The sequence below is a fragment of the Pezoporus occidentalis genome, unplaced genomic scaffold (assembly GCF_034315485.1).
Source record: "Pezoporus occidentalis ecotype Australia unplaced genomic scaffold, CSIRO_AGI_Poc_V1 ctg64, whole genome shotgun sequence".
NCBI classification, from domain to species: domain Eukaryota; kingdom Metazoa; phylum Chordata; class Aves; order Psittaciformes; family Psittacidae; genus Pezoporus; species Pezoporus occidentalis.
This window is the reverse complement of record NW_026915987.1, coordinates 2,085,303-2,107,630: the sequence shown is the minus strand read 5'-3', so window position 1 is coordinate 2,107,630 and position 22,328 is coordinate 2,085,303. Positions and strand designations below refer to the sequence as shown.

General features: G+C 45.8%; 1 protein-coding gene across 2 annotated transcripts in view; it reads left to right on the top strand.

Moving 5' to 3' along the window:
• Nucleotides 1–22,328, top strand: part of PAPPA (pappalysin 1) — a 367,459-nt gene that overhangs the window by 163,702 nt on the left and 181,429 nt on the right. The window contains exon 1 of one of the 2 annotated variants that reach the window (XM_062640260.1): nt 19,168–20,170. The exons of the other annotated variant lie outside the window; for it this stretch is intronic. Within the exon in view, the coding sequence (XP_062496244.1) occupies nt 19,774–20,170 (397 nt within the window). The 5' untranslated portion in view covers nt 19,168–19,773. Of the gene's footprint in view, nt 1–19,167; nt 20,171–22,328 lie in introns of those variants that run through there. 2 annotated transcript variants of the gene reach the window in all.

The window sequence follows — 22,328 nt, the reverse complement described above, 5'->3', positions numbered from 1 at the left end:
TTCTGGGGAGCATCCCCCAAACCAGACCCAGAGAGGGAAAGCAATGTCTTAGTAACCAAAGTCATGGAAACATTTTCCTCTGCCTATCCTGTATTCAAAAACTCCTGGAAGGAGATTCCTTCACATCTTGCATAGAAAAGCTTTCAGCCTGCAGCAAACCCCTGCTGACATTTGTCCCATGGCCTCTTGTTACTGCCACCTGCTGAAGTACCTTCCCCTTCTGACATGGAGGGTGTCAGATTAGACACCAATTTTGGTTGAGCTCAAGATAAAGCCTTGGATGTTGGCGTTCAGTGCTTTAAAGTGAAATGGAGGTGGATTTGGTCTCAAAACTTCACGTGGAGGGAAAAGTTGAATCCCATTGTTTTGAAAAGTTGGAACTGAAACACTTGGACTTTTTCAGAAGCTTTTGTTTTCTGTTTGTTTTCCTTTCTTTCAGCCAAAACTATTAGCTTAATTCTATATAGCTTCAAGAGCAATTGTGAATGGGCCAGAATTTTACTTAGAGCTTCAAAAACCCCAAACCCAAACCCCAAACCTACCTTAAAACAAATGCCCTCAGGTGCAGCTGCCTCGAGAAGAGGCCATGTGCGAAGGTAACAGCCAGGCTTATGATTTTGTAGTGCTTTCAACTTAAAAGTATGACTTTGTTTCAGTTACTTGTGCAGGCTGAAGTTTTTCCTGCTGGTTCATCTCTTCAGACTCTTGAGCCAAAGTTGTCTTCTCTTTCCAGGAACAAGTTGGGAGGAAATTGTTTTGTATTGCCCATTAAAAACCCTGAACAAGCTCACAGCTGTTTCAATGTGAACCTCTCCAAACATCCACACAGAAAGACCTGACTTTTGTTAATAGGGTGAGGGGGCTCACTCTGCTGATGCGCATCTTTCTGGTGCTAAATCTGCAGCTAATTCTGTCTTCAGCTGTGCATGTTGCATGGTTCTAGAGCCCCTGCTCCTCAGCTCTGTCAATGGATAGGAGTGGAAGAAACTGCTGTCCATGCTCACATAGCTTCATTTGCTCTCCATCCCAGCTCATACCTGAAGGAAGGATCAGTGCTGAGTGAGGCAGCCCTAAGGACCATGTAATGGTTGTACTGGGGAACACAGTTTGATTGCACAGGCAAGCATAACTCAGGGATTTCCTAATCACTGAATCTTGACTCTGCAACCTTACGAATTTTCCCCCATCTGTGGTGCTGTAATTCACTGCTAGAATTGCAACAGATGGCTGGGTGGTTTTTATAAACCATGATACAGCAGAAAGCTGAAATAGGGAGAAATGGAGAGTCTTGGGGTGTCTGACGTTATATACTGTGTGAAGTGCCAGGTTCTGATGCAAATATACATCAGGCATTATCTGGCTATAAAATGGAGTTTTCCTAATCAATGTTATAAAAGTCCCTGCTTATATTTTTTGATAGCTCACATACACCACTTTCTCCTGGGTAGCGGTGTGGCAATAGCTGCTTGCCACTGTTAGAACTTACATGGCAGCTTCATGGGGCTGTTCAGCCTGGAGAAGAGAAGTTGCCTCATAGTAGCCTTCCAATATCTAAAGGGGGCCTAAAGGGGCACAGGAGACGGAGTCTTCATCAGGTACTATAGTGGTAAGACCAGAGGTTATAGGTTTGAACTGAAACAGGAGAAGTTCAGGTTAAATATAAGGCAGAAGCTCTTCCCTGTGAGGGTGCTGAGGCGCTGGCACAGGGTGCCCAGAGAAGCTGTGGCTGCCCCATCCCTGGCAGTCTTCAAGGCCAGGTTGGAGAGAGCCTTGGGTGACATGGTGTAGTGTGAGGCATCCCTTGCCAAGGCAGGGGGTTGGATGATCTTGAGGTCCTTTCCAACCGAAACCATCCTATGATTCATGTGGCCTACCTACACTAACCTGAGATGGAGCACAGAGTAGGAAGGTCTGTCTGTCTTGCAGGCTGCAAGCCGAGGATGGGTGATACGAGTGTGGAGAAGGGAAATGCAACTTCTTCCCCAAATCTTTGGCTTACCTCATGCACATGAGCACAGAGTTTTAGAGGAGATTGAAGTTATCTTTACAGAGAGCTTCCATTTCTGTAGACCTCTGCAATTCCTGCCTTCACCACACCAGGTGTGTCAAAACATGATGTCAGAGGCTGGTTTGGTGGCATCATAGTTCAACCAGATGCAAGATGAAAATCCTAGGCAAGGTTTCCTGCCCTCCTTTGAATTCTGATGAATTTTGGAGAGCTTAGAGCAGAAGCAGCCAAACATCTGCATTTTTTGGGAGTCTTTCAAACAAATCTCTGAACTTTGTTTGGGCTATCAGTGATCTAAGAAAATGTCAGAGTTTTCCTAATTTTCTATTGGGATGAGCAAACCGGAGTAAACTAGAGAATATAGGGACCAATCCCTCGCTCCCCAGTGCTGGGGAGAAATGTTGCTGTTCCAAATGATGTCTGCCCATCATAATTATCTTTAAAATACACTTTGCAAGTTACACAGAAAGGGGCTGCATTTTACCTTTGCAGAGCAGCTACTTGGAAGTGCTGTATTGATTAAAGATTAGACTTACTCTTATTATTAATTGATTGTTGTCATTATGTCTACTGTCATTGCAAAGTCCTCCAGGTAGACACTACATGGGATGGCAGAGCACGTGGAGAAATGAGACATTTAAATGCTCAAGAACATTGCCAATGCTAAAAGCAAAACCAGAGCTGTTCACAGACTGCTGGTAGGGCCAGTGGATTTAATGGGACAGGTTGGCCCTTCTTAGGATCTGTGGGAACGCAGGTGAGAAGCTTTGCCTGCTCCAAGATCAGGATACTGACAGCTTGAGAGGCCGTGCAGGTAGTGAAAGAGGCCTTGGTGAGAGGCAAAGAGGGCAATCCTGGATACCGCATACCTGCCCTGCTTCACTGTGATGCTATCATACGGAGCCTTGGGCTCTGTGCATTGCTGGTAGTTATTTGGGGATTTGGTGGTTTAGCAGCAGATTTTTTGACTGTTTTGTCAAGCCCTGGATCGGCTTGAGAAAAGTTGTGAGTCTGCTACTGTAGAAATATAGAATCCCAGCCTGGTTTGTGTTGGAAGGGACCTTAAAGCTCCTCCAGCTCCAACCCCTGCCACAGGCAGGGACACCTTCCACTAGAGCAGCTTGCTCCAAGCCCCTGTGTCCAACCTGGCCTTGAGCACTGCCAGGGATGGGGCAGCCACAGCTTCTCTGGGCACCCTGTGCCAGCGCCTCAGCACCCTCACAGGGAAGAGCTTCTGCCTAAGAGCTCATCTCAGTCTCCCCTATGTCAGGTTAAAGCCATTCCCCTTGGCCTGTCCCTACAGGCCCTTGTCCCAAGCCCTTCTCCAGCTTTCCTGCAGCCCCTTTAGGCACTGGAGCTGCTCTAAGGTCTCCCCTTCAGGAGCCTTCTCTTCTGCAGGCTGACCCAGCCCAACTCTCACAAAATTCTCTGTAGATTTTGCTGGTCAGTTACCATTTCTCTTGTCTGAGAGTTTTTGAGAATCATCACATAGAGGTAAGAGAAACTTTGGGCCAGTATTACCCACCTTCTGCTACAGGGTGTACAGGAGATTCTCTTTGCTGCTCAAAGAGCATGCTACTACTGCAGAGAAAATTGTCATAAGGTAACATCATTATTTTCAGGAGATTTTTTTCACTTAATATAATCACTTGAATTTCTAATTGAGGCTGCCTGTGACATCCTTTTAATCTAGTAATGGTATAACTCCATAACCGTCTATTTGAAATGTCAGCATTAGGGAGGGAGGATGAGCTGGGTAGCCGGGAAATGTGTTCATCCCTAATGCAATTATTAATACTCTTAAATAACTTGCTCAGAAAGAGGGAGAGTGAGCTGCTGACTGCACGTTCAAAGTTCCTTCCCCACCTTGGGATCCATTTTCATCCCTGGTGGAGGTGTGGAAGAAGGCAAGCCAAAGCAATGACATAGCTTCTGCCTTTAGTCCCTGCTAGGAAAACATCCTGTTACACCTAATATCCTCCGCAGCGATCGCTTGGCTGGCCTCAGCCCAGAAACCTTCCTGCTAATGCCGGAGCCTCCTGCAGCACAGCAGCAGACACTGGTGACAGCCACTCGTGAGGTGTGGCTCTGACTCACGCTTCATCCTGCCCATCCACCCCAAAACATGTCCATGGAGCGGGGCCCGTGCTGCCTTCATCCACATGGTCCTGCAGCCAAGCCCATCGCCCATTCCAGTGCTGCTTCCAAGGCTGATTCTTGTGCTTTTTCCCTTTCTGGTTTCTTCCATCCCTTCTGGAGGCCTCAATATCCCTCTGCTTAAAAAAAACTAGACTGATGCCGCTCAAAGTGTCCTAATGGGTAGGAGAGGTGTGACTTGGTTCCTCCGTGTGCCATGGTTGGGAGTGTAGCATCTGCTCCCTGTTGTGTGATTAACATGGATACAGCAGGAGCTGCCCTGCATGTTCTCCCTTCCCCTTGTCTCTCCTTTGGGCAATGCTCTGAAAACCTGGAGGCAGAGTGCTTCTAATACGTTGATTCTTTTAATCGGTGAAGAAGTGCAGGAGGGAATCAGTCGTGGTGGACTGTTGGGCTTATTTTTGAACCAGGTTTTATTCCCTTAGTTCAACTATAATGGGACTGCAGGAGGCTTTATGATGAGCTGTAAAAACTTACCGCTGAGTGTGGTGGTTTAATGGTCACAGGGACTTTCAAACAAGAATATAGTTTATTTTTATGTCATATCCTTTTGAAAAGAAGTGGGGGGGGAGAGGAAAGTCAGGATGTACTTTGCAGGGAGGAGGAAAAATAGGCAATGAATGCTTCCAGGAGCTGGATGATGCTTTGGAGGGAGAAAGGGCGAAGTATATAAAGAAGGACAGGTACCATTTACAAGTGGGAAGGGTGAGGGGAGAGAATGGAAAATGAGAGTAATGGGAGAAAGAAAATGAATGTGGAGGAGTTGGACAGTATGAGAGGGGAAGGAGGCAATTATGGAAAGGGAAAGGAGAGGGGAGGTGAAGGTTACGTTGAGAGGAAAAGGTTTTGGCAGGAGGGAAGAGTGATGGACTTAACGGGAGGTGGCTGCTGAGAGAGGAGGGAGGGATGGTGGCTGGGTGAGAGCTTGGTGAGACCGCCGGGTTTCTGTGCTGCTCCTGGAGTGCTGGTTGGACCCTGATACGTGATTTCTGGGAATTTAAGGAAACACAGTTCCAATGTTATGTTCACTGCTCATGCTACTAGTTTCTGCACAAGAGCACTCTTTCCAAAGATGGTCTGTGTTTGGGATTTGCATAGAAAGCAAGATTGCTAAGCAGGAACAGACTCAGGTAGTCCAAGTGTCTAAACTCCTCTCTCAATGATGAGTCCCCAGTTAGCCCTGTCAAAGATAGGCCTTAATGGTTTTAACCCGAAGTGAATATGGCTTCTGCTACATGCTCTGCCCTGGCAGACCTCAAAGAAAGGCAAGAGCCCATTGGAGCTAACAGATTCTCTTGTATTCAGAGTAAACTGAGAAAGTAGCTTTCATAATCCCATTGAGCCCTCAGGCCATGAATACCCAGACACAAAGGCTTGGCATGTAGCAGGATTAGAAGGGCATAAAGAGGTGTCACCTCCTGCTTTTCCTGTTAAGGAATGAGTCTCACAACATCATTTTAAAGTCAGCCTCCACCAACCAGCCTGAAATCCAGCACCAGAGTATTTCAGTTGCAACCTGTGCCCACTCCCTGTTAGAACCTCATTGTTAAGCCTTGATAATGTTATCCCTGTCTCAAAGACCTCCCAGGCCTTTAGGAGATGTAGAGATAAGGAGGTCTGGAGCCATTGGCAAATTGAGACAAGAAAGAATTTCCCTTCCCCTGAAGAATGCCAGTGAATTAATTTTATGCAGATGAAATACTTGGCTTAAAAACCCAAGGTACACCCCCCCCAAACAAACAAATCCCCAAACAGAAAACAGGATGTCTCATGACTGGAGAAGGAAATAGTGAAAGTATCAAAGAGCCTTAAGGCCAAAAAGCATTTATTCCTCACTCTGAAGAAGAGCAGCATAGAATTAATGGTCTCTGGGGGAGGGATAAGGAAGCTACAAGGAACAGAAGTAATTATAGTGAACTGTTGTTGTGGTTTAACCCCAGCTGGCAACTGAGCCCCACAGAGCTGCTTACTGCCCCTCTAGTGGGGTGGGGAGAGAATCAGAAGGGAACAGTGAGAAAACTTGTGCGGTGGGGTAAAGGCAGTTTAATAGCCAAAGGAAAATCCACACGTGCAAGCAAAGCAAACCAAGGAATCAGTTCACCACTTCCCATAGTCAGGCAGGTGCTCAGCCATCCCCAGGACACAGGGCTCCATCACATGTAATGGTGACTTGGGAAGACAAACACTATCACTCCCAACATCCCCTTCCTTCTTCTTCCCCAGCTCTATACACTGAGCACAATGTTACACTGTCTGGAATATCCCTTGGATCAGTTGGGATCAGCTGTCCCAGCTGTGTCCCCTCTGAATCCCTTATATACCCCGAGCCTACTCACTAATGGGGGGTGAGGAGCAGAAATGGTCTTGACTTAGTGTAAGTGCTGCTCAGCAGTAATTGAAGCTAACCAGTGGCTCTGAAGAAAGTTAACTGTACCCCAACCCAACTGTGTAGAAAGTCAACCTTTCTGAATGGGGTTATATCTTGACCAGTTGTCAGTGGATAATGATAGCTTTTCCTTTGGATCCTCCCAACCAGACTTTCCTACAAAGTGAAACCCTGGAAGGCCTGAAGCTTTCCTTACAGTGCTGCAGGTTCCCTGGCTCCGTGCCTGCTGGGAGCCTTATGTGGGGACATCCAACAGCAGCCAGATGGATAAGCGGACATGTAAGATACTTCGTGCGAGCCTTAAATGTTGAGCTGTGGTACAGCAGTAGAGATGCCACTGTGGATTTCCATTCAGTGCCTTATTGCCTGAGATGAACCACTAAAAACCAAGGAGATATCCAGGAGAGAAGTGCTCCACTCCTCTGACCTGCTTCCCACCCGGGTATGTGCGTGCTGCCTGCTGTAGACATTAAGGCTGTAAAAGCTCATTGTCAAATCAATTCTGCTCTTACTGAGACTGGAGAGACCAGGAGTGCGCCTTGAAAGACTTTAAATCTTGCCCCTCCCTGATGATTTGCAAAGTTTAATTTCTGTAATGGGCTCTGGTGACAGAGGCATTCACTGTTTTTCCAACAGGAATTGCTGAATGGATGAATGAGTCATTCTGTAGGCGGGAGATATAATGGCAGCTTTCGATATTCCTGATTCTAAGGGTGGGGAGATTGTGTAGGAGGGGAGGAATGGGGTACACTTGAAGTGAAATTATCTACCTTGCTTCCCCTTCATCAGGCAGCCCCTCCTTCCCTCCAAGTCCCTTCCTGGCCCTGGTATCAGGATAATGCTGGAAGAGGGAAAGGGAAAGCTGAGGGACCTCCTGTGGGAGATGAAGTTTATAATATATGCATTTGCCTGGAAATGCCATAAGAAATTAATATTACAGAAACGGTGGGTCTGCATTAATATTTTAATCTGAAATGAATATTTAATTTGAAAGCTTTGATTTGAAAGTGAATGAGACAGCCGTGACACGAACGCTTGTGCTCTTCCTGTTAAGAAATGTTAATGATTTATTGACAATGTCGGTAGCAATAACTTTACACTACTTCAGTTACATAATGCCTTTGAAATATTGGGAAAGTGATTACTGGGAACGAAAAGCAGGTCTGGCTTCAGCAGCCCGAAGGGGAAAGAGTTTTCATAGAGAAAAGGGGGATTTCCTTCAGGAAGAGGATCCCACCCGCGTGGCTGAGGCATTGTATTGGGTGGCCACCTTCTCCCCAGCATCAGCCTCCTACCCCAGTATCAGCCATCTCTCTTACCTGAAGTGCCCCAAGGCCAACACCTTGCTCTTCAGTAGCTCCTGAAGAGTAAGGCTGAACCTGAAAGGGCTGAGAGCTTCCTAGAGCCAGGCTTCTCAGCTGGCTTCCCATAGCGACTCCTGCCATGGACCTCAGCACCACAAATGGCTTGCTCCAGGGTTTCTTATGGCTTATCTGGCTGCAGGTGACTCAGGGGCATCTGTTACTTCTCATGCATTTGGTAAACTTAAACATCAAAACCATCTTAACCGTTCAAGCAGGTTTATTTTGTGCATTTTGAAGAGTTGTGGAAGCTGTACCTGTAATTTCTGGAAGCTCTTGTAGGGTTTTACTCTGGAGTGTGCAGGCAGTGAGGGAATGGAGGAAAGTAAATGGGTCTGTTGCCTCATGAGCATCCTGAGTTTAATCTTACATTGCAGCTGAAACTGGAAGTCCTTGGCTTAGTGTGGCTCAGTGAACCTGACCTGGATGCCCACAGACTGTAGACTTTGAGTCTGAGGACTCTCTGCCTATAGTTTTTAAACCCCTTAAAAACTCATAGGAAAAAAGCTCTTCTCTGCTGAATAAATCTGGATGTGGAATATTTTTGTGACATGGTCTGTTCCCCATTAGCTCAGAACAAGGAAAATTCATCTAAAAAATAATTAAAGAGACACTTTGGCATGGTGTCCTGAAAGCGGTACCATGCTGTAGGTTCCCAATTCCAGAAATGTGTTTCTTCTTAAGGCCAATCTTTGCACAAAATTAAGAGAAAAATGAAACCTAAATTCAAATTGTGACCCAATCTAAACAAACAGAGAGTGTTTTTCTTCCTTTTTTTTTCATCCCTATCCTTCCCCCCCTTCCCCTCTTTTTAAATTTCATGCCATTGTTATAATCAGCCTTAGTAGAAGTAAGTTAGTGGAATGAGGTAACACAAACCCAATATAGAATGTGGTTTAAAGTACTGGTTCTTGAGCCTCACAATCTTTCTCATTTTTCAGTTGCATTTTTCTGATGGCAGTCTTGGTGAATTTAGTGTGGGCAAAAGATGATAGACATAGGAAAGATGGAGGCTTGAACCTGGGCAGTGAATGTCAGTACGTGTTTTTGTCTCCTGCATCTCTGTCCTGGTCCCTCTGGTACCTTTGGGTGGGTTCTAGGTGAGGTTTTCAGGAATGAAGGCTCATAGAATCCAGACTGGTTTGGGTTGGAAGGAACCTTAAAGCTCATTCAGTTCCAGCCCCTTGCCACGGGCAGGGACACCTTCCACTAGAGCAGCTTGCTCCAAGCCGCTGTGTCCAACCTGGCCTTGAACACTGCCAGGGATGGGGCAGCCACAGCTTCTCTGGGCACCCTGTGCCAGCGCCTCAGCACCCTCACAAAGAAGAACTTCTTCCTTAATTCTAACCTGAACTTCCTCTGTTCGAGTTTAACTCAAATATCCCCTGAGCTTAACCTAAATCTCCTTGTTTAAGTCATGATGTTCTCCACCAAATCACATCAGAGAAGGCAATCAGAAGGGATCAGATCAACTTGATAACCTCGTCTATACCTGACAAGGTTGGAAAAAGAACAGTTATCACTGCAACCCGGTAGAAACTTAGCAGTGGAACATGTAAACATCAACTCCCATTTAAATCCTTCACTTCCACTGATGCAATTGGAAAGGTGGGCTCCAACATACCTATATAGCTCTTCATTTGTGGTTATTTGCCTCAACCTATACCATGGGGCTCATCACTCCACTCACCTTTAGCGAGAGCTGTCTGTGTTCCCCATTAAGTCATTGCTCTAAATTCCATGTACACCTTTTCCTACTAAAAGCTGGCAATCTGTTATTTGCCACAAAACATGCACTGTTTTGGAGCACATGGCATTTGAGGGCCTGAAATACTGTGAATGCTCCTAACAAAGGTGATTTCATTTGTTGTGAACAAAAAGCCTCCCTATTTTTCATCATTTAGCAAACTATTCTGACAACAACTCAGATCTGATCACGTTAAAATCACTCCAGTGTTGTTTTAGTGATGAACTGAATTGAAAAGAGTTTGGTATCCTAGAAAGAGTCGCTAACCTTTCTGGGCAGGTCCTATTGCTTTTAATAGCAAAGGGAACCTTCCTGTATAAATATTGTGAACTCTAGAATTTAAGGAGATTTGTATTGTGCTATAGAAATGTCCTTTAGAGAATTAATTTTGAAGCCCGTAGGTTTAAATGTTTTCCAAAAATAGCATTGAACATACACAGGGCTTTGTGCTTCTGTGCCTATTTAGTTTTGGAGAATGTTTTCATGTATTATTTGGTGCGCTTTTCTTTCTCCTCGTCCTTTTTTAAAGCATCGGTGGCAAAGGAATGAAAGGAGGCTATTTTTTGCTACAGGATAAATTTTGATACTTCAATTCCAGGTTTTTTTGCCTCCTGAGGAATTTTCTATTTTGCTGAGATTCTTAACCAGGTCAATCCCGTATTCATTGGTTTAATTACCTGCCTTAGCAGTGGATCCGAGCTGCCATTTCAGCAGTCCAGTTCAGTTAGTGTGTCCAATTCTGTGCACAGATGTACTCCTGCAACAGCAAGCAGTTTTCAAGCGAGCATGCATGAAAAATCCTCCAATACAAACAAGGTTATAGTTTTCTCAGATCCAATTCTCTGCAGCTTTTCTAGCTGTCCATATGATGTTTTCTGTTTCTCGATGCTCGTGGGCAAACAGGGTCTGACACTCGATAGCGAGCTGTACTGCATCACAGGGATCTGCTACCTATCACTGGAGAACAGGGTATCACCTCAAAGAGCAAAGGGAAGTTTAGAAAACCCTGTTAAATGCATTAACGACGAGCTGGGGATAAAGTCAAAACCCTGCTTAGACGTTTCAATTGAGAGTTGCCATACAGCTATAGCCAGTGGTGGGTCTTGGCTGAAAATGTATTTACACATTACGACAGATAGAGATGGATTTCACTAGTTTAAATGCAGCTTTAGTGCAGACGAAAGCAATAGGGGGTGGCGGGGGAAGCACATGCTGCCACTACCCTCACATATGGCAGTTGTTTCCTCTAATGCTTGCTATATTATATTTATTTCACTCAGTGACATACCACAGAAAGCCAAAAAAAACCCCAACCTGCAGCTTTTAGTGAGGGCTGTCCTCCAATTTCATTGTGTTTTGCGTCGGTTTTCTTTTTCCTTCTGCTTTTTATCTGTCTGGTTTCTATTTTCCACTCTTTCTGTTCTTTCCTTCTCTGTTTTGTTTTTGTCTTGTTTTGTTTCTTTTTTGCTGTTTTTGAGGAATCTCAGTTGCACTGAGAAGCCTGGGAGGTATGAGTGGAATGTTTTGATTTAATACATCCTTGCCTGAACTTTCCTTTGACAAATCAATTAATATCTGTGGATTCTGGGGGCAGAGGACTGCTGGGCACAGGGAGATGAGGCTGCTGTGAGGATGGGGAAGCTTGGCAGCATGGCTGGGATCAGGAAGGGAGGGCTCAGGAGTGCTTGCTTCAGGTGCAAGGGGATGACAGGTAAAGTTATGAGATTCTTTCAGATTCTGAGCTAAGCACCTGACTGGATACATCATCCAGGTAGGCAGGAGCTCACCTTGCTCTGCAATGCCAAGTCTGAACTCCAGGTTTAAGCTACAATCTGCAGTTTGGCAGAGTTTTGTTCCGATACTGGTCTCGTGTTTGTACTGATGTAGTGTGGGGCAGGACTTAGCCTTTGACTGCTGATGTATGGGTGACCCCAAGGACCCAAGAAGAGATGAGGATCAGGTTCCTGCTGAGGCCTGGGAGCATTTGAGCCAAAGACCCTGCATGCTGTTAGGATAAACTGCTAAACTCAGATCTGCTGCTGAAGGCTGTGACGGCTCCTGTATGGAGCCCCACTTGGCTCCATACCTTGTGTGCATGGGGCTCTGCAGCTGTGTTTTTCAAATGCCATTCAAATGAAAGCAGAAAGGGGAAATCCCATTTCACTGGGAATCGCTCTCAAATGCACAGAGAAGCTTTTCCTCCGAATCCTGTCTTTTGGCTTTCTTGCTGCAGAACGACACGCAGCATCTTTCTCTTGATCAATTTGTTTGTCGTTTCCTTGATGATCGTCTTCAATAGCAAGACACGACAGGTTTCTGTTGTTAATCCTGTTGGTGCTGGCATTGAAACAGATATTTAGTTTAGGGAAAACATTTGGGTTTGCTAAACTTTCTTGTAGATGATGCCCGTGAATACCAAAACATGGTCTGATATGTTTGAGTTGTCTAGACTATTCCCAAGCCGTGTATTTCCATCTGGCTGAGTCCTGCTGCTTGTCTCTCCCCATACATATGTGCCAGCACCAGACTTCCCTTCTGGCTTTCCCTTCCCTGACTGCACACTGGGGGAGCTGAGGGAGCAGAGCTGTTTTCTCCATGCCCATCTCCTGGACCTACCTCTCTATAGGTGGCTGATGCCACCCTCCCCAAGGGAGCCCACCCTGGTGCATGGGGCTGGAGCTGCTTCTGCTGTGCTCCTCCTCCAGGACAGCAGATTATGACCTCTCTTCTCTGTAATGTTTTAAAAGTGATGTATGACTAGGGGAAAATGTCAGAGCAGAGCACTGGAAGACTGATGACCTCCCATGTATCTTCTGAACAGGTACCCAGCTAGCAGAGGCCCCATATGCAGTCCCCCTCCCCTCTTTGCACCCATGCATGCTATTTATCTTGTGGGGAAAACATTAGTAGGTCTAAGAGGGTAGTTCAGGCTCCCGAGCTCACCCAGTCCTTGACCTCTGGGCTGAGGCTGGGCTGTGGAGTGGTGACTAATGAACAACAATTGCAGGGGTGTGTTTTGTGTTGTGACTATATGCCTCTGTGTGGAATGTATCTGCTAAGGTACTGTACGGTTACAAGGGCAGGGGAACCCTCTGTAATAAGCAAGTCCCCATCTTTGCTGTCGTTGAGTTATATGATTCTCTGGTGCTGTTGGATAAGTTTTGGTTCAGTGAGAGAGTCTTGTCTTCTTTCCCTGTCACCCTCCTGATTTGGTCTTGGCTGTTTTGGGAGCCTGAGTGCTCCTGCGCATCCCGGTGATGGATTTGAGGTGGCCTCAGTGGATGTCAGGGTGAGCTTGTGGGTTCTGTCATGGATGCAGCTCTTGGGTTCCAGACTGCAGTGAGGCAGCCCAAACAAACTGAAAGTTCTCAGGGGTGAGTAAAGCAATGGCCCCGTTGTCCTCCTGCAGGTCAAGAACCAGCTACCAGTAACTGCAAATCAGTAGGAGGTGCAGATCATAAGGAATATTTCCTTTCCTAGTCAGTTGACTGCATGTCTTGCTCCCCTTTCCCTCCCAGACAGATCCAGTTCTCTTTCATTAGTATTAGACCCTGAAGTACCGGAGGGTGTATTTGGGTGAGCTGGCTTGGCAACCACATCACACATCTTGCACTCTGGAAAATCAAGGGATCTCCCTGTGCACTTTCCTGGGTTTTACCTGTTTTTTCCAAGAGCATCACTTCGTGTCCCCTCTTTCCTCCTTGGGCAAACAGTGCAGAAGCATTAAAACCAGTGTTCTGCAGTTCTGGGTTTCACCATCGTGGTTTCATTGGAGCATCTCAAATCTCTGGATGAACGGACTTTTAAAGCAAGCATTATTTTAACCTCCTCAAAGGAAATGGGAAAGTGAGGCAAAGAGGTTTTGTGTTCTTGTAGGGATTTTAAACCTATGCAAGAGGGTCAATGGGCTCCAGGCAGGGCTTTTGGCATAGAGGCAATGCCTGGAGGCCCTGGGGAGGGTACTGGGAGCTTACTCCTGCCAAGGACATTCAGGGATGCTCCTCAGTTATCTGAGTGATGTGGGTCTGTCTGGGTATGGTGCTGTGGGCCCTTGCTGAGACCCAGGATGTCCTTCCTCCTCTCAGGATCCTTTGCTTTAGGCTGTGAGTTTGCTGCCCCCATCAGTCTGCTGATTCAGGAACCTGCCTCCTTCTCCTGTGTGGTGCTCTCCTGTAGCACATGTGGCCCTGCAGAGGTGAGAGGCAGAGCGTCTGGCCCCACAGTTGCCCCATGGGACCTCCTTGGGTTGCTCACATAAGCCCTGTGCACCCTCACATATGCCCCGTGGGTCACAGGGATATGATCCTGGAGTGGCCACGGGGCATCAAGTAGGTGAAGTATGTGGTGGTTCTTCTCTTCATGCCCAAGAAGCATTTAATCCAGGCAGACCATCCTGAACACCCATTATTGGGTGTACAGCCCAAATTAAAACAGCCCCACCAAATCAATCAGCATTTACATGGTTTAATTGAAGAGGCAGAATGTGCCCCATCACTTACATCACCTACTGGCTCTTTTTGCTCTCACTGCAGCGGTGTAGAGATTATTACCCCATCCCCAAGAATGTATTTCAAGAATGTGATGGAAAAAAAAAATAATACAAAGAATATGTAACTTTTCTGGAAATAGGATATTTCATGAGGGAAATTTGAAGGATAAAGTAACTGAATTCCAGGCAAACAGGCATCAGTATTGTTAGGAAAAACAGCTCTCTGCAGGGCAAAAGAGAGTGGCATGCCAGGTTTAAAGAGGAATTTACAGCCACTGACTGCAAATTACCTTATAAAATTCCTGATACCTTCATGAAGTCATCAATTATGTGTTTAGTCTTGCTTGTCATTTATTGCACTTCCTAATTGTTCAGTAAACTTTTCTGGCTTAAATGCTGTATTTCAAACTGACATGAAGCTGGTTTATTGATGTAGATTGCCAGAGTGTGTGGTTTATGCGTGGGACAATGGGAGAACCAGCAGTAGAAGAGTCTCTTATCCACTGATAAAGGCAACACAGTGCTGGTGATCGGAATTCTGGTCAAGTTAGTGCAGTTGTATGGAATTATGAGTATGCAGGGAATAGTTATAAAAGACCCTTAAAATCAGGGTTGTTCTTAGTGTGGAGTGTGACAGTAAAGGCAGCACACAGGCTTTGAATCATTTGTCCTTTTTTAAACGGGTGGAGAAAGGACAGATAGAGAAAATATGTGAAAAACTGGGGAATTTACACTGAGTCCAAATGAGGTCTTCTGTTAAATCCTTTCCAAGGCACAACATGTTTGGCATGTTTGGATTGTTGGGGTTTGAGTTATTGGCATTTCAGCATTTACTTGGGCTTACGAGGAGCTGAAGCCAAGTTCCACCTAGTGCAGCCCCTGTCTTGGTTGTGACACCAAGTGAGTGGCTCTGTCAGTCCCCTAAGTGAAATTGGACATGGTGGGATTCACAACCCAGAACGCCCGAATCCCTTTTTCTTTGAAGCTATCCTCGGCTCTTTGGGTTTCATTCCTCGCTATTCTGTGGAGGCAGCGTGATTCCTATCATACCACTGTTGATTGCATAAAATATTCCCCGAATCCAACACGTTGCCTTAAAATCTGGTGTCTGGGCCCTGTCTGATTCTGAGCAGAGTAGCTCTTGGATTGCGTTTCCATCCTCAACCCAAGCCAAGTTCAGGGAGACTTGATTGGGGTATTGGTGAGGGGTAAGAGCCATGCAAATCTCTGCTGTGATTGATGGAGTGGTGCTCGGTGAAGACAAATATGTACAAATACTTGCCCAAAATAGTAGGGCCTCGATTCAGCTGTAACTGGCAGAGTTTTCAGCTTGACTTTCAAGAAACATTGTTTTTGATTGACCTTCATGTGAGTAAGCTGAAGAGCCAAGGCTGCTTTTCACAAGGAGAGTTTCAAGCAGTGGAGAATCTCCCCTTGTATGCAAAATTAGGAACTTTACTATATCATGAGCGATTAAACCCGACCTCCAGGGAGCCTAAAAGAATGTTGTGTGACTTCCTTGCCTAATGAACACAGAACAAATGTGAGAATGTGTACATTCCAGCAAATTGTGTGCTAATTGGCCTTAGAGAAATGCTAAATATGAGGAAGAAATGGGAATATAATTTCAAACATATTTGAGAGGTTTTGCAGCCTCCTTGCAAATAAGAGGGGAAAAAAAGAGTCAAAATTCAACAAAATCATTATTTGCTATGATTTATTCACTCAGCTCCAGTCCTGAACCTGGGAGTTATTGGCAGCTTCAGCTAAGATTCCTGCTGAGTATTTCTAGTTACAATGACTGTATGCAGCATGTAGCTCAACGCTGTTTTTTTGGCATCATATCATAAATATCTATTTTAATTCTTGTCTCTATATGTGTATCTAGGGTTTGGTGTTTTTTCCCTTTTTCTTGTGAAAATGACTCTAGATGCAGGACAATATCCTGCTCCCTTTACTTAAGAGAATACTCCACTCAAGTTCAACAGTAGGATTATTCTCCTTGGGTAGAAACCCCTCTGCCAGAAGGCCCGTACATCACTTAAGTACTGGCTTAAGCAGAGAATAAGTGTCCATCTGTGCAGGGTAGAATTTCAGCTGTTGTCAGGGAAGTTAGATTTGACCCATGGACTTAAGGAATTGCAGATTTACTCCCTATTCCTAAAATCCCATCTCTTCCACTCTCTGCTCTTTACCACTCAAGATTCAAGAGTGTATGTATCAGTTATTGCATTTTCTTTACGTTTTTGTTATGTCTTAGAAATCAAAGTGATTGAACATGTAATTTGTGCACTAGAGGTGAATTCCAGCTTTCCATGCTCTGTGCTGTGAGTATGAGAAGCTGCGCTTTGGGCTTTTCCTTTGTAACAAGAGCACCCCAGAACTTGTTACTAGAGTTGCAGTCTGATGCATTGAAGTGTTGCATTTTGGTCACAGTGGAGCTCCTTTTTTCAGTAATATCTTAAGAAGAGACAGAAGGTCAAATCTGCTCAAAATGAAATGGTGCGGTGCCATCAAATGGAAATGTTTCAGTCCTTTTCTTAATGATTTCTTCCAAGTCAGAATGTCCTGAAGAAGGGTTGTGATTTCAAACGATTAGCTTTTGCTACTGGGAAAACTGGAACCTGCATTATTTAAGTGGAAATGCCTGCTAATCCAGACTCAATGTGGGCGACATTCCTTAGGACTTTGGGGGAGTTGCTGAGTGGAGAAGCACTCCTCAGCAGTTGGTCTCATCCTGCTTTAGCTCTTATTTGAATAGATTCACTTTAAACTTCTGGAGTTGTTGTTTGATTTGCACTGTCCTTGATGTGTTGAATTGGAAGAGCAAAGTGCAGTACTTCATCTATGATCTTAACTTGCTCCTCCCAAGCAGGCACGTACGCAGGAGCATCCTTTTTGCATCCCTCTGAGTTCTTCAGGACATTTATGGGAGGTTGTACCGCGGAGTTTGTTTCCTAACTAACAATTTCCTCTTGGTTGTTGAGAGGCTTAATTGCTCTGAGGTCTCCTATTCTAAACTGTGTCGATGTTGCCAGTATTTTGTCGTGTAAGTGGAGCTGTTGTGGAGGGGAGGTATGTGTGCTTGGAGAGGGGCTGCTCAGCTGTCGGTCCTGTTGGTTTCTGGTGGGATGTTATGGATATACCAAACATCTCTGAAAATGCCACTTGTACATTCTTGGGTGTTTGTAAATTAGTATAAAACTGAAAAAAAACACCTCTTGGAAGCCTTGCAAACATGCAGCAGCTCCTTCATAGACTCACACACTGATTTGTGTTGGAAGGGACCTTAAAGCTCATTCAGTTCCAACCCCTGCCATGGGCAGGGACCCCTTCCACTAGAGCAGCTTGCTCCAAGCCCCTGTGTCCAACCTGGCCTTGAACACTGCCAGGGATGGGGCAGCCACAGCTTCTCTGGGCACCCTGTGCCAGTGCCTCAGCACCCTCCCAGGGAAGAGCTTCTGCCTAAGAGCTCATCTCAATCTCCCCTCTGGCAGGTTAAAACCATCCCCCCTTGTCCTATTAATTTTCTCTCACTGAAAAAAATTACTTTCATTAATTTTATCATGTATATTTTAAGTGTGAACAGTCATAAATAGCTCATCTTAAAAGGGTAATTTGCAAAAGCAGGAAGATTACAGTCCCAGGGAAAGTGGCTTGCATGATTGCTGTTTATATAGAGTTTATAGGAAAGCAAGATGTACCAGTTGTTACTTTTGAGATGGAAGAAGAGCATGATGTGTGTTGCTGGGTCTGTGAATGGATTTGGTGCAACTTGACTTGGTTCTTCTGGACTTCTAAGTGTCCCGTGGCCCGTGAATTCAGAGCATGCTGCTGCTAAGTCATTTCCACTCACTAAGTACTGGGAAAAATCCTTTTTGTTGCCATCAGGGGGAGCCTTTGAGACCTTTCAAGAGGGAAAAAAAAAATGTATTAGAAAAAAAAAGAAAGAAGGAAAAGAAAGAACCGTCCCAGCTCAGAACCAGAGATCTCCAAAGCAGCAAGCAGCAGAACCTTACCTGTGGCTCCAACTCAGCCAAGGAAACCCGAGGAGCTGAATTCCTTAGGCTGTGAAACATTAGCAATATTGAGAGAGGATTTTTTGACTCAAGCCACCAATAAATTTCATGATTTATTTTTTTATTATGGTTAAAAAAAAACCCAAAAAACAAAAACACAAACCCAACCTAAATCCAGGAGTCTCTGGAGCATTCAAAAGCCAAATCCTGCTCCGTGGCTCCAGCTTCTGGAAGGCAAAATGCTCTTCAAAAAAGCTTCACTCTCCTTTTAGCTCCTGATGGTTCGATGGGGACCTTTTTGATGCAACATTTGGATTAGCTGCACTGAGGGGGACCACAAAAGGGGGAGCCCGGCTGATTGCATAACTTTAGGAAAATCCTAAAAGAGCGAAAGAAAGATATAGGAAAAAAAAAAAGAGAAAGAGTGAAAAAAATAAAGGGGAGAAAGAAAGCAAGCGGGCAATTAAAAAAATATCTGAGACTCAAGTTTCAAGACTCTTTATGTGCTGCAGAGGAGCATAAGGTTTACCAGCAAAGTGCAACGGGGAGTCTGAGAGGAGAAATAGCTCTCTCTTTTGCCAAGAAAGAAAAAAATAGGAATGTGTGTTTTGGACTGGACTGAGCAAGAAAGCTGGGGAGCTGGTGGGAAGCGGGGTGCAGGATTCCTGTCACATTGATCCATTCATCTTGATTGTCTTCTTTAAAAGATAAATAAAGGGGTGGTGGGAGGGAAGTGATAGGGGAAACAAGAGGAAAAGAAAGGGGGGGAAAAAGCAAACAGCAAAAGTGTTTGAACCTCTGGAGCTATCTGCTCCTTCAAGCTGATTGATTAGTCATGATCCCTGCAGTTTTAATGGGAATCATTCAATTGGGAAGGTGGAGCACCCTAGAGTAGATTAGCATATTCTTGTTTACTCATCTTCTGAGGGGCTTTTTTCTCTTTTCTTTCATTTTGTGGAGAAGAAGGGGGGGGGGGGGGGGAGGCTGGGGGGAAGGGGGGGGCTGTGCCTTATGTTATAAAGGAGGCCAAAAAAATAAATAGATTAGAGCATCTTTTGGGGGGAGGGCAATCAGTGGGGCTGAGTCTTGGAGGAAGCTGGGGGGGTTGTGTTGGGGGTTGTTTTGGGTTGTGTGTGTGTGAGTGAGTGTGTGGGGTTGTGGGGGTTTTGGGGGTTTTTTTTGGTGTGTTTTGTATTTTTTTTTTTTTTAAGAAGGAAGGGAAAAAAATAAAGGGAAGAAAATCCAGCAGAGAAAAGAAGAGAGAGGAATTCCAGCTGTGGAGGAATAGAGGAGAAGAGAGATAGAGAAGGAAGAAGAGAGGAATACATTTCAAGCAAGAAGGAGTTTTGATTTATTATATTTGCATTTGTTTTGAGAGTAAAAAAAAAAAAGGAAAAAAAAAAGAAAAAATTCTATAAGCAGGAAAAAGAGAAAGAAAGAAAGAAGAAAAAAAAAAGAAAAAAAGAAAAGAAAAAGCAACTGAGAAGGGTTATAAAAAGAGCAAATACCAAGAAGGGTGAACAAGAGAAGAAAGTCAAGGCAAGGAGGAGCCCAAAGCTGGCAGATCGGGAGGATTTGCAGGGGAGAAGGGGGGGGAAGATTGGAAATGCAGCTCTGGAGTTTGCTGCTGCCTCTTGCGCTTCTCTGTACAGCCCTAGCGAGTGGACCCGAATGTGGGATGGACGAGCGCTCCCGCAGGGCGCGGAGGGACACCAGGCAGAGCCGCCCGCCCCACCACACTGCCCCGGGCACCTGTGCCACCAGGTTAGCCCGGGGCAGGCGCTCCCCGGCCGGGCTGGAGCCCGGGCATGGCCCCCGCAGGAGGCAACAGCGGGAGGTGAAGGACGCCGAGGAGTCCCTCACCCCGAGCAGGGCGCTCTATTTCAGTGGGCAAGGTGATCAGCTGCGGTTGAAAGCAGATATTGAGCTGCCCCGAGATGCCTTCACTTTGCAAGTGTGGCTGAAAGCCGAAGGAGGACAGAGATCTCCGGCTGTCATTGCAGGTAGGGAGTTGGTCGTGCCTGTGGCTGCAGCATCCCTTGTAGGTTTGGGGAACCGGAGCAGCCAGCTGTAGGCGTGCGTGTGTGTCTGTGTGTGTGTGCAGTGTGTGTGTTGTGTGCGTTTGGATGTGCCTCGGACACACACACACAGAGGGATGGGAATGCCTGTGCGGACACGCTCGGCTGCGTTGGGTATCTGTGTCTTCGGTGGAACACTGGAGCTCTGCAAAGTGTCTGGAAGTCTGTGCTGGCAGGAAAAGTTATGTAAACTTTTGCATAGGGAAATGGCAGTATCCTGGGTAGTTCCTTTACTCTGTGTGTATGGAATAAGACGCGGATGGGTGAGAGCGCTCTTACGGTGGGTTTTTACCTGATTTTCACGTTGGAAAACTAAAACAGAGCGTTTGAAAGCAGCTTGTGTGGTGTGTATGGAAAGAAACGTGTGTGTCTGGTGTGTGGCTGCAGAGAAATGAATATCTAAGGTCCCTATATGATTTCCTTAGTTTTATTAGCTTTTTAGTGTACTTCCCTGTTGCCCTTTCGGAGGCAATGTTAGCGTGTGGTTTCCAGAAAGCTGTAAAGGAACTTTTGGCTATTGTGAAACCTACACTGAATCAAATGAGTTTATAAAGTTCCCAAGCCCAGGACACTCAGTGAGGGCTGGGACCAGCACTGCAGCGAGAGGATGTGTGCGGTGTTTTTGTCTCTCCTTAGAAATGGCAAGTGTAACACAAATGATTGTAAGGTCAAATAGCCCTATAAAATCATTTAGTACTCAAAGCAGCTACCAGCCTGGGCTGGCTGAGCTGAGCAATCATGAGGAATATTGCACTTTTCTTATTTCAGTTTTATGAGCCCATCATGAAGTTGGGTCCTTTCCCCCCCTCCCGTCTCCTCTCCGCTTTAGTGATAAAGTGCAGCAAAGTTGTCCTGAAATCGGATACTTTTTGGGGGGTTACCAACCCTTATAAACGTCGCCACATCCATCTTTGCAGTGAAGGAAGTAATAGAAAATGGAAATGCCCTTAGAAGAAAAAAGTCAGAAAGAGAAAGGAACGGGGGGGTGGGGGGGGAGAAAGACATGTTTTACAGTTCTTTTGGCAAGGAGATTCCCTGAGAGTACAAAGTTTCCATGTCCTAGGATTCCTTAAAGAGACAGGGAGGATTTCCCCTTTCCCTTTAACTGGAGTCACTTCCTACCAGAAGCCAGTGGATGCTTGTGCTGTGGTACTGGCTGCCCTGTCTCTGTCCCATGCCACCCTCCTCCTGCCATCCCATCACCCCATCCCCATCCCATGCGACTGTCCTCTCACTGGAAAGTTGCTTTGTCCTAAGGAAAACACAAACTGAGATGAACTCGGCAGCGCTTTCCCTTCGCTTCCTCAATCCCAGCTGCCGGGCTTGCTGTGAGGAGGGGGACACAGGGTGTGTGGGGCTGCTGGGGTGGGCAGGGGGTGCCGGGCATGGGCTGGTCCCTTCAGTAGGACAGGCAGATGAGTGATTTCATAGGTGAAATAGCTTATCACTTGCTTTATTTCCCCTGGTTTTCTCATACTCCACTCTTCTGCTTCCCAATCTCAAGCCCCAGGGCTCCAAGGGCTTCCCTTTCAAGTTAGGAAAGGCAGAATTTGGGTTTACACGGATCTTATCTGTGGCGAGACATAGCCAGTGTAATTCTTAATGTGTTTAATCCAACACCTAACACCCCATGTCTGTCTTTGGTGCAAGTATCTCTTAATTCACACAATAGGGAGCCTAGACAAACACACACACACACACACACAAAGATCATTTGTAGTAAAATACTTTAATTGGATGGGGGAGGCTGGGTTGTTGCCTGTATAAAACACTTGACCCATTTTATGCATGGAAATAACATTCCACTGTGAAAAATGAAAAGAAATGCCCCAGTTTTGCACGGCGGAGCCTGCAGCTCAGCCCGGGAGGACTTTGGGATTCTATTTGATTTCCAAGCTGCCCCTGCCCCCCTCACAGGCACTCTTGAAGAGGAGCCAGGTTTGGCTCTGTGTGTAAACACCTGGAAGAGCTCCAAGAGGAACTCACTCGGAGTATCCTCCGCACACCACAGCCTCCCAGACCTGCAGCAAGCTTAGGGAGAGATTACGCTTCCCTCAATGAGGAAATCAAGGATTCTGGCTGC